General features: G+C 42.6%; 1 protein-coding gene across 1 annotated transcript in view; it reads left to right on the top strand.

The window, feature by feature from the left end:
* LOC137324827 (connector enhancer of kinase suppressor of ras 3-like) overlaps positions 1 to 11,639 on the top strand; it is a 319,399-nt gene extending 307,760 nt beyond the window's left edge. The window contains exons 27-28 of the mRNA XM_067989554.1: positions 11,036 to 11,088; positions 11,292 to 11,639. Coding sequence (XP_067845655.1) covers positions 11,036 to 11,088; positions 11,292 to 11,343 — 105 coding nt within the window. The 3' untranslated portion in view covers positions 11,344 to 11,639. The remainder of the gene's footprint in view (positions 1 to 11,035; positions 11,089 to 11,291) is intronic.
* The last annotated feature ends 373 nt before the right edge of the window (positions 11,640 to 12,012 follow it).

Below are 12,012 nucleotides of genomic sequence, written 5' to 3' on the forward strand. Positions count from 1 at the left end.
GTTATGTAGTTCAACAAGATCACCTCTCAGATGCCTCCTTTCCAGACTGAAAAGTCCCAAGCTTCTCCAGTCTTTCCTCATACTTCAGGTTGCTGACTCTAGGGATCGGCCTTCTAGCTCTTATCTGCACTGCCTCCAGTGCATTCTAGCTTGTGTCTTGGCGACCGGAACTGAACACACTACTCAAGGTTTGGTCTGACTGCCGCACTATACAGATAGAACATTAGATCATAAGAAATAGGAGCAGGAGTAGGTAATTCGGCCCCTCGAGCCTGCTTCGCCAGTCAATAAGATCATGGCTGATCTTTGACCTCAACTCCAGTTTCCTGCCCGATCCCCATATCCCTTGATAGAGTCCAAAAATCTATCTATCTCAGCCTTGAACATGCTCAATGACTCAGCATCCACAGTCTGCTGGGGTAGAGAATTCCAAAGATTCACAACCCTCTGAGTGAACAAGTTCCTCATCATCTCAGTCTTAAATGGCCAACCCCCTTATCCTGAGACTATGCCCCCTAGTTCTAGACTCTACAGCCAGGGGAAACAGCCTCTCAGCATCTACTCTGTCAAGCCTCCTCTGAATCTTGTATGTTTCAATGAGATCATCTCTCATTCTTCTAAACTACTGAGAGTATAGGCCCATTCTACTCAACCTCTCCTCATATGAAAACCCTCTCACCCCAGAAATCAATCTAGTAAACCTTCGTTGCACTGCCTCTAAGGCAAGTATATTCTTCCTTACAAAAGGAGACCTAAACTGTACACACTACTCCAGGTAAGGTCTCACCAAAGCCCTGTACAATTGTAGTAAGACTTCCTTACTCTTGTACTCCAACCTCCTTGCAATAAAGGCCAACAAACCATTTGCCTTCCTAATTGCTTGCTGTATCCGTATGCTACTGTATAACTTTTTGTGTTTCTTGTACGAGGACAACCAAATCTCTCTGAAAACTAACATTTAATGGTTTCTCACCATCTAAAATATATTCTGTTTTTCTATTCTTCCTACCAAAGTGAATAACCTCACATTTCCCCACATTATAATCCATCTGCCACCTTCTTGGACACTCATTAAACCTGCCTATATCCCTTTGCAGACTCTTTGTGTCCTCCTCACAGATTATTTTCCCACCAACTTTGTATCATCAGCAAACTTGGATACATTACACTCAGGCCCTTCCTCGAAGTCATTAATGTAGATCGTAAATAGCTGAGGCCCAAGCACTGATCCTTGCGGCATTCCATTAGTTACAGCCTGCCCACCTGAAAATGACCCGTTTATCCTTACTTTCCGCTTCTGTCCATTAACCAATCCTCTATCCATGCTAATATATTACCTCCAACCCAATGAGCCCTTATCTTGCGTAACAACCTTTTATGTGGCACCTTCTCGAATGCCTTTTGAAAATCCAAATATACTACATCCACTGGTTCCCCTTTATCTACCTTGCTTGTTACATCCTCAAAAATCTCTAATAAATTTGTCAAACAGGATTTCCCTTTCATAAAATCATGTTGACTCTGCCTAATTATATTATGATTTTCTAAGTGCCCGGTTACCACTTCCTTAATAATGGATTCCAGCATTTTCCTGATGACTGATATCAGGCTAACTGGCCAGATTTCTCTTTCCCTCCTTTCTTGAACAGCAGGGTTACTTTTGCTACCTTTCAATCTGCTGGGACCATTCAAGAATCTAGGGAATTTTGGAAGATCATAACCAATGCATCCAATACCTCTGCAGCCACCTCTTTTAAAACCCTCAGATGCAGGCCATCAGGTCCAGGGGATTTGTCGGCTTTTAGTCCCATTAGTTTCTCCAGTACTTTTTCTCTACTGATATTAATTACTTTAAGTTCCTCACTCTCATTAGACTCTTGGTTCCCCACTATTTCTGGTATGTTTTTTGTGCCTTCTACTGTGAAGACAGATACAAAATATTTGTTTAACGTCTCTGCCATTTCCTGATTCCCCATTATAGTTTCTCCTGTCTCAGCCTCTAAGGGATCAATGTTTACTTTTGCTACTCTTTTCCTTTTTACATATTGTAGAAGCTCTTACAATCTGTTTTTATATTTCTTGCTAGTTTACTTTCATATTCTATTTTCCCCTTTATCATCAATTTTTTTGGTCATCCTATGCTGATTTCTAAAACTCTCCCAATCCTCAGGCTTACTGCTCTTCTTCGCAACATTATAGGCCCCTTCTTTTAATCTAATACTGTCCTTAACTTCTTTAGTTAGCCACGGATGAATCACTTTTCTGTGGAGTTTTTATTTCTCAATGGAATGTATATTCATTGAGAATATTGAAATATTTCTTTAAATGTTTGATCACCATTTCATCTGACTTATGTTCTCCTGTTATGGCTATGTTGTTCAACATTCATTTAGCTTTATTGATTGATCCTTTGCTTTGGTTTGCCATGTTGCCATGTGCATCACTATTCTTTCCCTCTATGTGTGTTACTTTACAATTGTCGGCTCCAAATTTCATCTGCTACTGTTCTGTCCATTTACATATTTTATCCAACTCGTTCTGTACATTCGGAGCTGCCTCCTCTGAATCCACTGCTCCTCCTAGTGGTAACACCTTCAAATTTGACCACTTTCTTTTGAGATTCAATTCCAAGTCCTGACATTATCCACTGACCCTCTTCTTCCTCTCCTGCCATCAAAAAACTCCTATCCTTTAAATCCTGAATAGGTTATGTTTAATCTGGCCCACTACTATTGCATTCAGTTTTTTTTTCTTTCAGTCTCTTACCAGCGTTAGCAGTAAACAACTGCTACATCAGCCTAAATCCTCACTATGTACACATAGCATAAAGACTGCACTATCCTCTTCAATCCCCATGCTGCTTGAATTTGCAGTCACAGTCCTGCTCAAATGGGGTTACTACTTGAACATGCTGTCAGTCAGGAAAGCGGGAATTTTAATGGTGTGCTGGATTCGGGCGGGCAGGGGAGGGACAAGCACCAAACGGGCCTGAGGTTGGCAGCGTGGGGCCTGGCGATTTTAACTCCCGGGCCTCATCTGTATTCCGTTTGTCAGCTGCCTGCAAAAAAGGAGAGGAAAGCAGCAGCTGGCTAGCAGGCAGGAGAAAAAGTTCGGGGGTAAGAGCCCAATAGCCGGCACCAAAGGAAGGCTCGCTGGCAAGGGGAGTTTCTGGAGGGTCTCGCTAGAGGGAAGGGGAGCCTAAACTTACCTTGTGGGACCCATAGGAGCACTCCTCCTCCTCCTGGCCCCACAAGGAAAGTAAGAAAACTTATCATAAATGGTCTCTTCTGGTCCCAGATCCTCCTCTCGCTGTTGTCACCTGATGGGAAGGCTGTAGCGGTTTCCCCGCTCAGGCCAGAGTTAAAATTACAGTCGGGACCCAATGATGTCATCAGACCCCGATCAGCATATTTAACAAAGGACCCCATCAGCTTTAGGCAAATGCTTGTGCCAAATGCTCAGAAGAGCAGGCTAAAATCAGGATCGACGCTAAGTAGGTGGGAAATCAGCGCATAAGTCATCCTGGACATTTTAACTGCCCACCTGCCCGGTTTCTGCCAGGTGGATAGGCTTAAAATCCCGTGAAGTGTCTAGACTTCTTCCTTCCCCCAACCCAGCACCACAAATTTACAGCAAACTATAGTTATTGGTGTGATGGAAAGTGAAACTAGGAAAGGTTTTAGTTCTCTGGAGAGTGAATGTGAAAGTACCTATGATGCACAGTCTTACTAAGTGGAGTTATGTCCCAGATCTGCACTTATCCCTAATTATACCATTTTTCTTCCACCTTCAATTCTAATCCAACTACAGGCATTTCATACAATCAATGGGGTTACAATAGGGCTACTCCCTTATGCTGGCTAGTACAATGCTCCATTCAATAAAGCTTTGGTTGATAATTGAAATCATTTGCTTAACTACTTACTTATTGAAGTGGGAGTTTAAAATCACTTTTTCATTATCCCGCATTCATTGGAAACCGCTTTCAAACATTCTCCCTCCAAATTCAACAACAGCCCAAAAGCATCCATTATTCTATTCTATAAAGGATAGATTTTGTGAGGCTACACCCCTGCCATGGAGCATTGCTCAATGGAAGTGTGGATCAGAGAATCGGGCACAGAGGTAATCTCGTCAAATTCATGGTGCTCCCAATAAACGACCATCTTTTTGCTTAAACTGACCATTTATAAATTGATATTGCTGTTGAGCACTGAGTTAAGCTGTTTAATTTGCAAAATGCAGTCTGACCTCCTAACAGACAGGTGTTAGGAGGTGGGACCATCGCTAGAGGTCTGAGGCCTTCTTTGATGAAATAAAAATGAAATGAAATGATACTAACTGGTGCAGTACTAAGGTATGCAGTCTAGAAGGAACCAGGTTTGATTCCCAGTTTGTGCTGAGTATCCTGATTTTGAGCTAGGGCAGGATCTGGGTGTTTCTGGGTTAAGGAAGGGAATAAGTCACCCAGTTTTCTTATGCCTCACTGCGATCCAATGACCTTCTGGAAATTTCTTGTATTAATGTCAGGTGAGAACACAGATAGGCTGAGCTGTGATGCCCTCCAAGGTCAGATAGCCTACCAGCACTTGCCACCTTCAATGACACACGAAGAAAGGACCAGTGTTTGAGATACTGAAGTGTTGCAACCCAGCAAGGGTCCACATCTTCAGGAGAAAAGAGGAGGGAGAAACAAAATAATAACTAATTGCTGGGAATATACGTGTAAACAATGTTTCTGCCAAATTTCTGCTGAAGTTACGGCAGCAGAGCAGGAGAAGGCCTAAGGAAATTCATGGCAAATGTCTCCACATCATAAGACACAGAACTAAATGGGGAAGGGAGAACAGACCGGGGACTAAGTTGGGCTGCGTAGCACCCGTTGTGTAGGCGCTACGTGGATTCCTTCCAGCATGACGTGCGCGGGATGCCATCTTGGTAACAAATGCCGGAAGCAGGGAGATTATGATGTATAGCAACACTGATTTGAAGCAGCCAGTGCCATTTTCGAGCTCCCCCCTCCAGCTAATGCACTGTCCTAAACGCACACAGCTGAACAGGACTTAAATGGTATGAAGGACCCGCCCACCAGTGCTATTTAAAGGGATTATGCAGGACTTACATCTTAGTTGCTAGATTAGTTATTTTGGCTGCTGATACAATTATTTTTGGAAGTTTCCTATACTTGGAGAAAGTTACAATATTATATAGAGAGTGGTCTAGGTGTGCTGAACAAACTTGCTACCAGACATGGGTGGCCTGCTAAAGCTTCCTCTAGGAATTGAACATGACTGGGAGCGTGCGGAGAGGCCATGCAGAGCAGGACAAGCTGCTAGTAGAGGGAGAAGAAGGCGCAGGGCACTCAGCAGAAAGTCATATCCACCAAGGGCCTTCAGGGACCAATTCTCCTGCCTCAACTTCAGCGATGACCAGAACATCCAACGGCTGCGGTTCATGAAAGAGATTGTGACTGAAATTTGTCAACTACAGCCTCAGAGCAGGGCAAGGACAGCATTGCCTGTGGCTGTCAAGGTAACCGTGATGCTTAACTTTTACGGCTCTGGCTCCTTTCAGACTGCTGCTGGCGATATAAGCAACATCTTGCAGTTTGCAGTGCACTGCTGTATAAGGGAGGGCACTGAGGCTCTGTACACACTCTGAAACAGATTCATCACTCTTGACAGAGACAAGCAGCATAAGCGAGCACGAGGGTTTGCTTGCATTGCAGGCTTCCCCATGGTGCAGGATGCCATTGACTGCACACATATTGTCATGCGTGCGCCACATCTGAACTCAGCCATATTCATGAACAGAAAGGGATTTCACTCCCTCAATGTGCAGCTGGTGTGCAAGCACACACAGCGCAACATGAGGTCAGTGCCCGCTATCCTGGCAGCAGTCAGGACTCTATTCTGCGACAGCTCAACATGCCACCTATATTTCAACCAGCATGGCAAATCGAAGGCTGGCTACTGGGCAACAAGGGCTATCCCCTCAGGAGGTGTCTCATGCCTCCGGTCCGGAACACACGCACAAGTGCAGAGCAGGCGTACAATGAGAGCCATGCCGCCACACAGAACATCATCAAGCACACTGTAGGTGTCCTCAAGCAATGCTTTCGCTGTCTGAACCGCTCTGGAGGAGCCCTGCAGTACTCAGCTGAGCGGGTATCAAGGTTTGTCGTCGTATGCTGCATGTTACACAACCTCACCATTATGAGGATCCAGCCCTTGCCACTGCCTATCCGGCGAGAACCTGAGCCAAAGGCAGAGGAGGAGGAGGAAGAGATGGAGGAGGAAGTGGAGGAAGAGGTAGGGAGGTAACAATGTAGACAGGCCCTGTCTACCAGGGCTCTGCATGATCAGATTATGAATAAGCGATACCAGTAACCTCAACAACACCTCCCCCTTCACCAACAGTCCCACACTCCTTACCTTTCCTCTCTCACATGACCATCAAATCATCCTCCTTATGATTACACATTGCTTCCTCCCTCAGCTCATCGCAGAAATGAAAGCCACACCAAATACAAATATAAATCCAAATTTATCAATTAACATAAATTAGCATACAAAATGAGACTATATACACCCTTGTGCATTCCCTCAGTGCCTGTTGTTCATGTGCCCTTGCCTTTCCTAGTGCTCCTACGAGGTATATCCCCAGTGGCTGGAGAATGGGTCATGGAAGGCAGCTGACCTACAATTGAGGAGAGTGCAGATAGCCTTGGAGCATGACCTCAAGAAACTCTGGGCCAGGACGGCCCGGATTCAGTCTGCACCATCTCGGCATAGGCTGCAGCAGTCTGGCCTGGCTAGCTGACAGGCAATGGCAAAGGCAATGGCAAGGGCACTGGCGGAGTGGCAGGGGTGGGAGCTGGAATACTGTCATCCTGAGAGAACTGTAAACAATTTTACAACACCAAGTTATAGTCCAGCAATTTTATTTTAAATTCACAAGCTTTCGGAGGCTTCCCCCTTCACATCGTTCACCTGACGAAGGGGGAAGCCTCCGAAAGCTTGTGAATTTAAAATAAAATTGCTGGACTATAACTTGGTGTTGTAAAATTGTTTAAAATTGTCAACCCCAGTCCATCACCGGCATCTCCACATCATCCTGAGAGAAAGCAGCAGGTTCGTCTCCCGTGGTGCCACTGCCACTCTCCTAGTGGGGGCGCCTTAGCACTCCTGGTGATCTACTGGAGAACAGATTGCTGGTGTGCTGTGACGCCCTGGAAGCCCCATTCCACAGTGGTACGTACAACCATGATAGCAGCAGTCTGAGCCTATAACGCCGCAGCCTGAGCTTCCAAAGCAGCAGTCTGAGCTCCAAATGCAGCATGCAGACCTTGCATGACAGCTGTTTGTGCTGCAATGGAAGCTGAGGCATTGGTCATCAGACGCTGCATCATGGTGGGTTCCACAGGTGTGCTGATGGAGGTGACCACCCATTCCATGTGGGAAAGGAAGTACTCCAAGGTCTGTGCAAAGTCCTGTGCCAAGTTGGAACTGGACTCCTTGTTAATTTAAGTTATTAATTAATAGCCAGCATATCCTAAAATAAAAATGTGGAGAGGTTATGTTGCTGCCAGCCACATTCATTTTCCCCTTGTTGTTTGGACACTGATTTTTTTATATTGGAGAATCTTGGTGAAAGGCCGAGAGGCGTAGTTCAGAACGCCAATAAGGTTGGAAAGTGTAAAAGGTGACAAACTAAGTAAAGAAACAGTGATTAGGGGATACCGAGCTTGGGTTCTAAAAGCCTGTAGATTATAGAAGGAACGGAAATCTGAGTTTCATTGATAATTGTATCTTACTGGACCTTGAACCAGGCCAACTTTTATAAAAGATATTAATTCAAGACAATCTTTGTTTTAATCAATGGCTTTCAATCGTATGCCAAGACTTTAGTGTTTAAAAGTGGAGCTAGCCTGTATTATGAAGTCATTAACGACAATAAATTTCCAGCCACAGACTGAAATTGGGCTAATTCTCACAAGAAATAAGCTTTTCTAATTGTCTTGTGCAAAATTATGTTCTTCTTTTGTTGGCTTAAAACTGCAAATCTGACATTTTATAAACAAAAATTGAAAAGACCTCTGATATTTTAAGTTTATTGTTCAAAAACTGTATTTTGAAAGTATTTTGGTGTCCCATTGATACCACCCTCCTTGCTGACATTAAGTTGGTTTGGTATACAATAGCATCTCCATATTTCAGACCAGTTCAGCTGTTACCTTTATAAGATACAAATAGTTTCTTTAAGAGAGACAAAATATTGAAAGCAGTAGACAAATGTGGACTGAGGGTAAGATTTCCAAGTTTTGGGATAGTTTTACTGTTGACATAATTTAAAGTGGCAGTTTTAAAAAATTTAAGCAGAGGATCTATCTTGACCTTAATGGTGACACTTGAATATTGCAATTTGAACCAGGAGATTAAAGTTTGAATCCCAGTCTTAACTGGTAGTCACACTCAATAGCCCTGGACAATGAGCAAAGGGGCATGAGTTTGCCAATCTCAATTGGCTCATTCAGAAAAAAAGTCAAGGAAAGAGAACTGGTCATGGAGGCATCCCTTTCTACATCTCTTAAGTGTCTCTTCTTGACCAGGGAACAGCACTGAAGATATTTGTGAGGCATGTAACCCGTTTGCCTGTCTAACAATTCCACAGATGCCATGGCCCGTAGCCTGTCTAGCCTACCATGCTTTTTTTTAAATTGAGAAACCTAGGTGAAGGTCTATAGTGGAGGACATCAATAAGATTGATCAGATTGGGAGAGAAGATGAGATACACCAAATAATATTGATCAGGTGATGTTACGCTTGGGATTTCAAAGCAGAAAATATAGGAGGAAGGGAAAACTGAGGAAGGTGAGGAGTTCCCCAGTCTTCAGGCCATGAGAAACAGTGATTTAGAGTAGCAGATGGAGTGATGAGTCTTGATTTCAACAGTGGGAATGCGGGGAGGAAGAGTGTGTCAGGCAGCATATTTAAAGCTGCAGAGGAACAAGAGAAAAATTCAGGGAAGCAACAACAATATCAATATTGAGAGAAAGGGGTTGCCTAGCAAATGATGACCTTCTTTTGTATCCTGTTTGGAGGAAGTGAGAAATGCTGGAAGAACCTTCCCAGACATAGCAACAATGTTAAAGTCTTGGACAGTGTTATCTTTCAATTTTTGTTCGTCCCAACAGGTTGCAGCAATAAACTATACAATGGTGGGGAACTATGTACATTAAGTAACATTACTTACAGGGTTGTAAGAACTGAGATTTAATCTTGATTTTAAAGTGCGTCACTAATGTAGAGACTGGTTTTATACCACGCAGTTGATTCCTGATCAGAATAAGAATTTTATGGTGATTTTAAAGTTTAGAGAGAAACAAATGCGAAATAAAGAGATTTGACGAGTATAATTTTTCTTTTTCTCCCTAAAGTCTTGTGTTTAACCTGTGACATCACAGGCAGGACTTCAGAATTTTCCAGGTCTGCGCGATTAATTGAATAATGGAGGATGAGTGAATTTCTGTCAGATTCCTAAAAGGAAGAAACTTCTAGTCTCCAGAAAGCAATGTTAGAAAAGTGGAGGAAAATAACAACCATTTGTATAGCACCTTTAATGTAAAGATTATCTCAAGGCACTTCACAAATTGGCATAAGGAAAAATGAATGCTGAGCCAGGAGGGAAGAGGTTAGGAAAGGTAAATGAAGCATGGTTGAAGAAATCGGTTTTGAGAATGTCAAGGACAGAGGTGATGTGTGTGATCAGGATGGATGTGGTAGAATTTTGGACGAGATGGAATTTACACAGAGTAGAATAAGGAAGGCTGGCAAGGAGAGCATTGGAATAGTCAAGTCTGGAGGTAACAGAGGCATGTAGAAGAGTTTCAGCTGTAGTAGAGCTGAGGTGAGGCAGAGGCGGGCAATGTTGGGGAGGTGGAAGTAAGCGATCATATGATGAAAAGTATAGGGGGTCTAAAGCTGAGGTCAGAACTGTACAGCATGCCAAAGTTATAAACAGATCGTTGAGCCTGGCACAGTAGCCAGGGAGGGAATGGAATCGGTGGCAAGGGAGCAGAGCTTGTGGTGGGCTTCAAAGATAATGGCTTCAGCCTTCTCAATATTGAGTTGTTGTGACTTATCCAGGAGTGGATGTCAGACATGCCATGTGGCAGCATAGAGGCAGTCGAGGGGTTGAGGGAGATGGTGGAGAGGTAGTGCCATCAGTATACGTATAAAAGTTGGCCCGATGTCTACAAATAATATGACTGAAGGGCAGCATATAGGTGAAGAGGGGTCCAAGGATAGATTCTTGGGGGACTCCAGAGGTGATGGTGCGAGGTAGGAAAGAGAAACCATTCTGGAGATGCATTGGCTACGTTCGGATAAGTAGAAATTAAACCATTCAAGGGCAGTACTGAAATATTGAACAGGAAACAACAGGTGGTAGATAGCAAGAACTGCATATTAACTGAATCTCAAGCAGATATTTAGTACATGTAATTACTGTGCAGAAACTGATATTTTCATACTTCAATATCATAAATTGAGAATTGTATAGTTATATATAATTACCAGGCAAATTATTGGCAATCCAATGTAAATAATTGCATTGATTGTATCAGGGTATTTATTTTATCATTTCAAGCTATGCATGCGGAACTGTGGTCCTGTGAAGAGCTGAAGAAAGCATTTGTTGTCTGGAGATTACAAAGAATTACATAGAATGTATAACACAGAAACAGGCCGTTCTGCTCAGCAGGCCTATGCAGGTCAACGGGTTGATGTTCCACTTGAGACTCCTCCCACTCTACTTCATCTCACCCTATCAGCATATTCTTCTATAGATTACAACTAGTCAAATGACAGATCCACCATTGATCCCAAAGTGTATAATGCAACATAATGGGTTTCAAGTAATTTGCCTATGTATTGACAGTTGAGATAGGTAGTACCAGAAAATAATATTGTATAATAATATTAACTAAAGATGAAAGGACTATGTTGAATCACAATCCTTTTTGGTTTTGCAGTATGCAAAAGATGCACAGAATATTTGGTTTTCATCTGAAGAGATAGTAACAAGGTGAGGTTGAGTTATTTTCTATTGTTTTTTGAAGTCATGCTACTAATATCACATCAATGCTGCACATCCACCTCCACAATATGTTTCATGTTAAATAATTAATTTTAATGCTTGTGCAGAATATAATTATTTAATGTCATTGCAATGCATTTATAGGTTTTAATAATTTGTACTTGTTCTTTGTACATGTGCCTTATTGCCAGCACGTATTGGGGTTTGCTAGTGAAAGACATCCAGATATTCAACCCACCCTGAGTTACTGCAAAGATAAAGAAAACTTTCAAAAAGAAAAAAAGTACAAATGTCGCAAATCTGAAACAAAAACAGAAAATGCTGGAAACACAAAGCAGATCCAAGAAAGACTCAGCAGGTCCGAGAAACACACAGCAGGTCCAAGAAACACACAGCAGGTCCAAGAAAGACACAGCAACATCTCTAAAGAGAAAAGATAGAATAACATTTTGGGTGTAACTCTTAAAATGCAAACTGTTTCCAGGTCTAATGAAGGCCTACACATGAAAAGTTAACCTGTCTCTTCAAAAATAAACTGAATCAAGACTATGTGTGATTTCTGCCAGCTTTGAGTTCTCTGTCAATTTTAAATAGAAGGTGGTTACGATGTTTTATGTTAAATATTTGTTAGTGATTAATGCTTATGCCTGCAATATATCTGAGCAATACATAACATCCCATAAATTTATAAAATTCACATGTCCTTCAGAGAAGAGATCCTGCCACCCCTACCCAGTTTGGCCTACATGTGACTCCAACCTACACTATCTGGTTGACCCTTAATGCAACTAGGAATGAACAATAAATACCACCTTGCCCGTGTCACCCACAACTCAGCACAAATAAATTAATTTAAGTAAGTAAATAGGGTAAGTAAATAGTATTTTGTACCACTTCTGCATTCTTTACAGG

Source organism: Heptranchias perlo, chromosome 8 (genome assembly GCF_035084215.1).
Source record: "Heptranchias perlo isolate sHepPer1 chromosome 8, sHepPer1.hap1, whole genome shotgun sequence".
NCBI classification, from domain to species: domain Eukaryota; kingdom Metazoa; phylum Chordata; class Chondrichthyes; order Hexanchiformes; family Hexanchidae; genus Heptranchias; species Heptranchias perlo.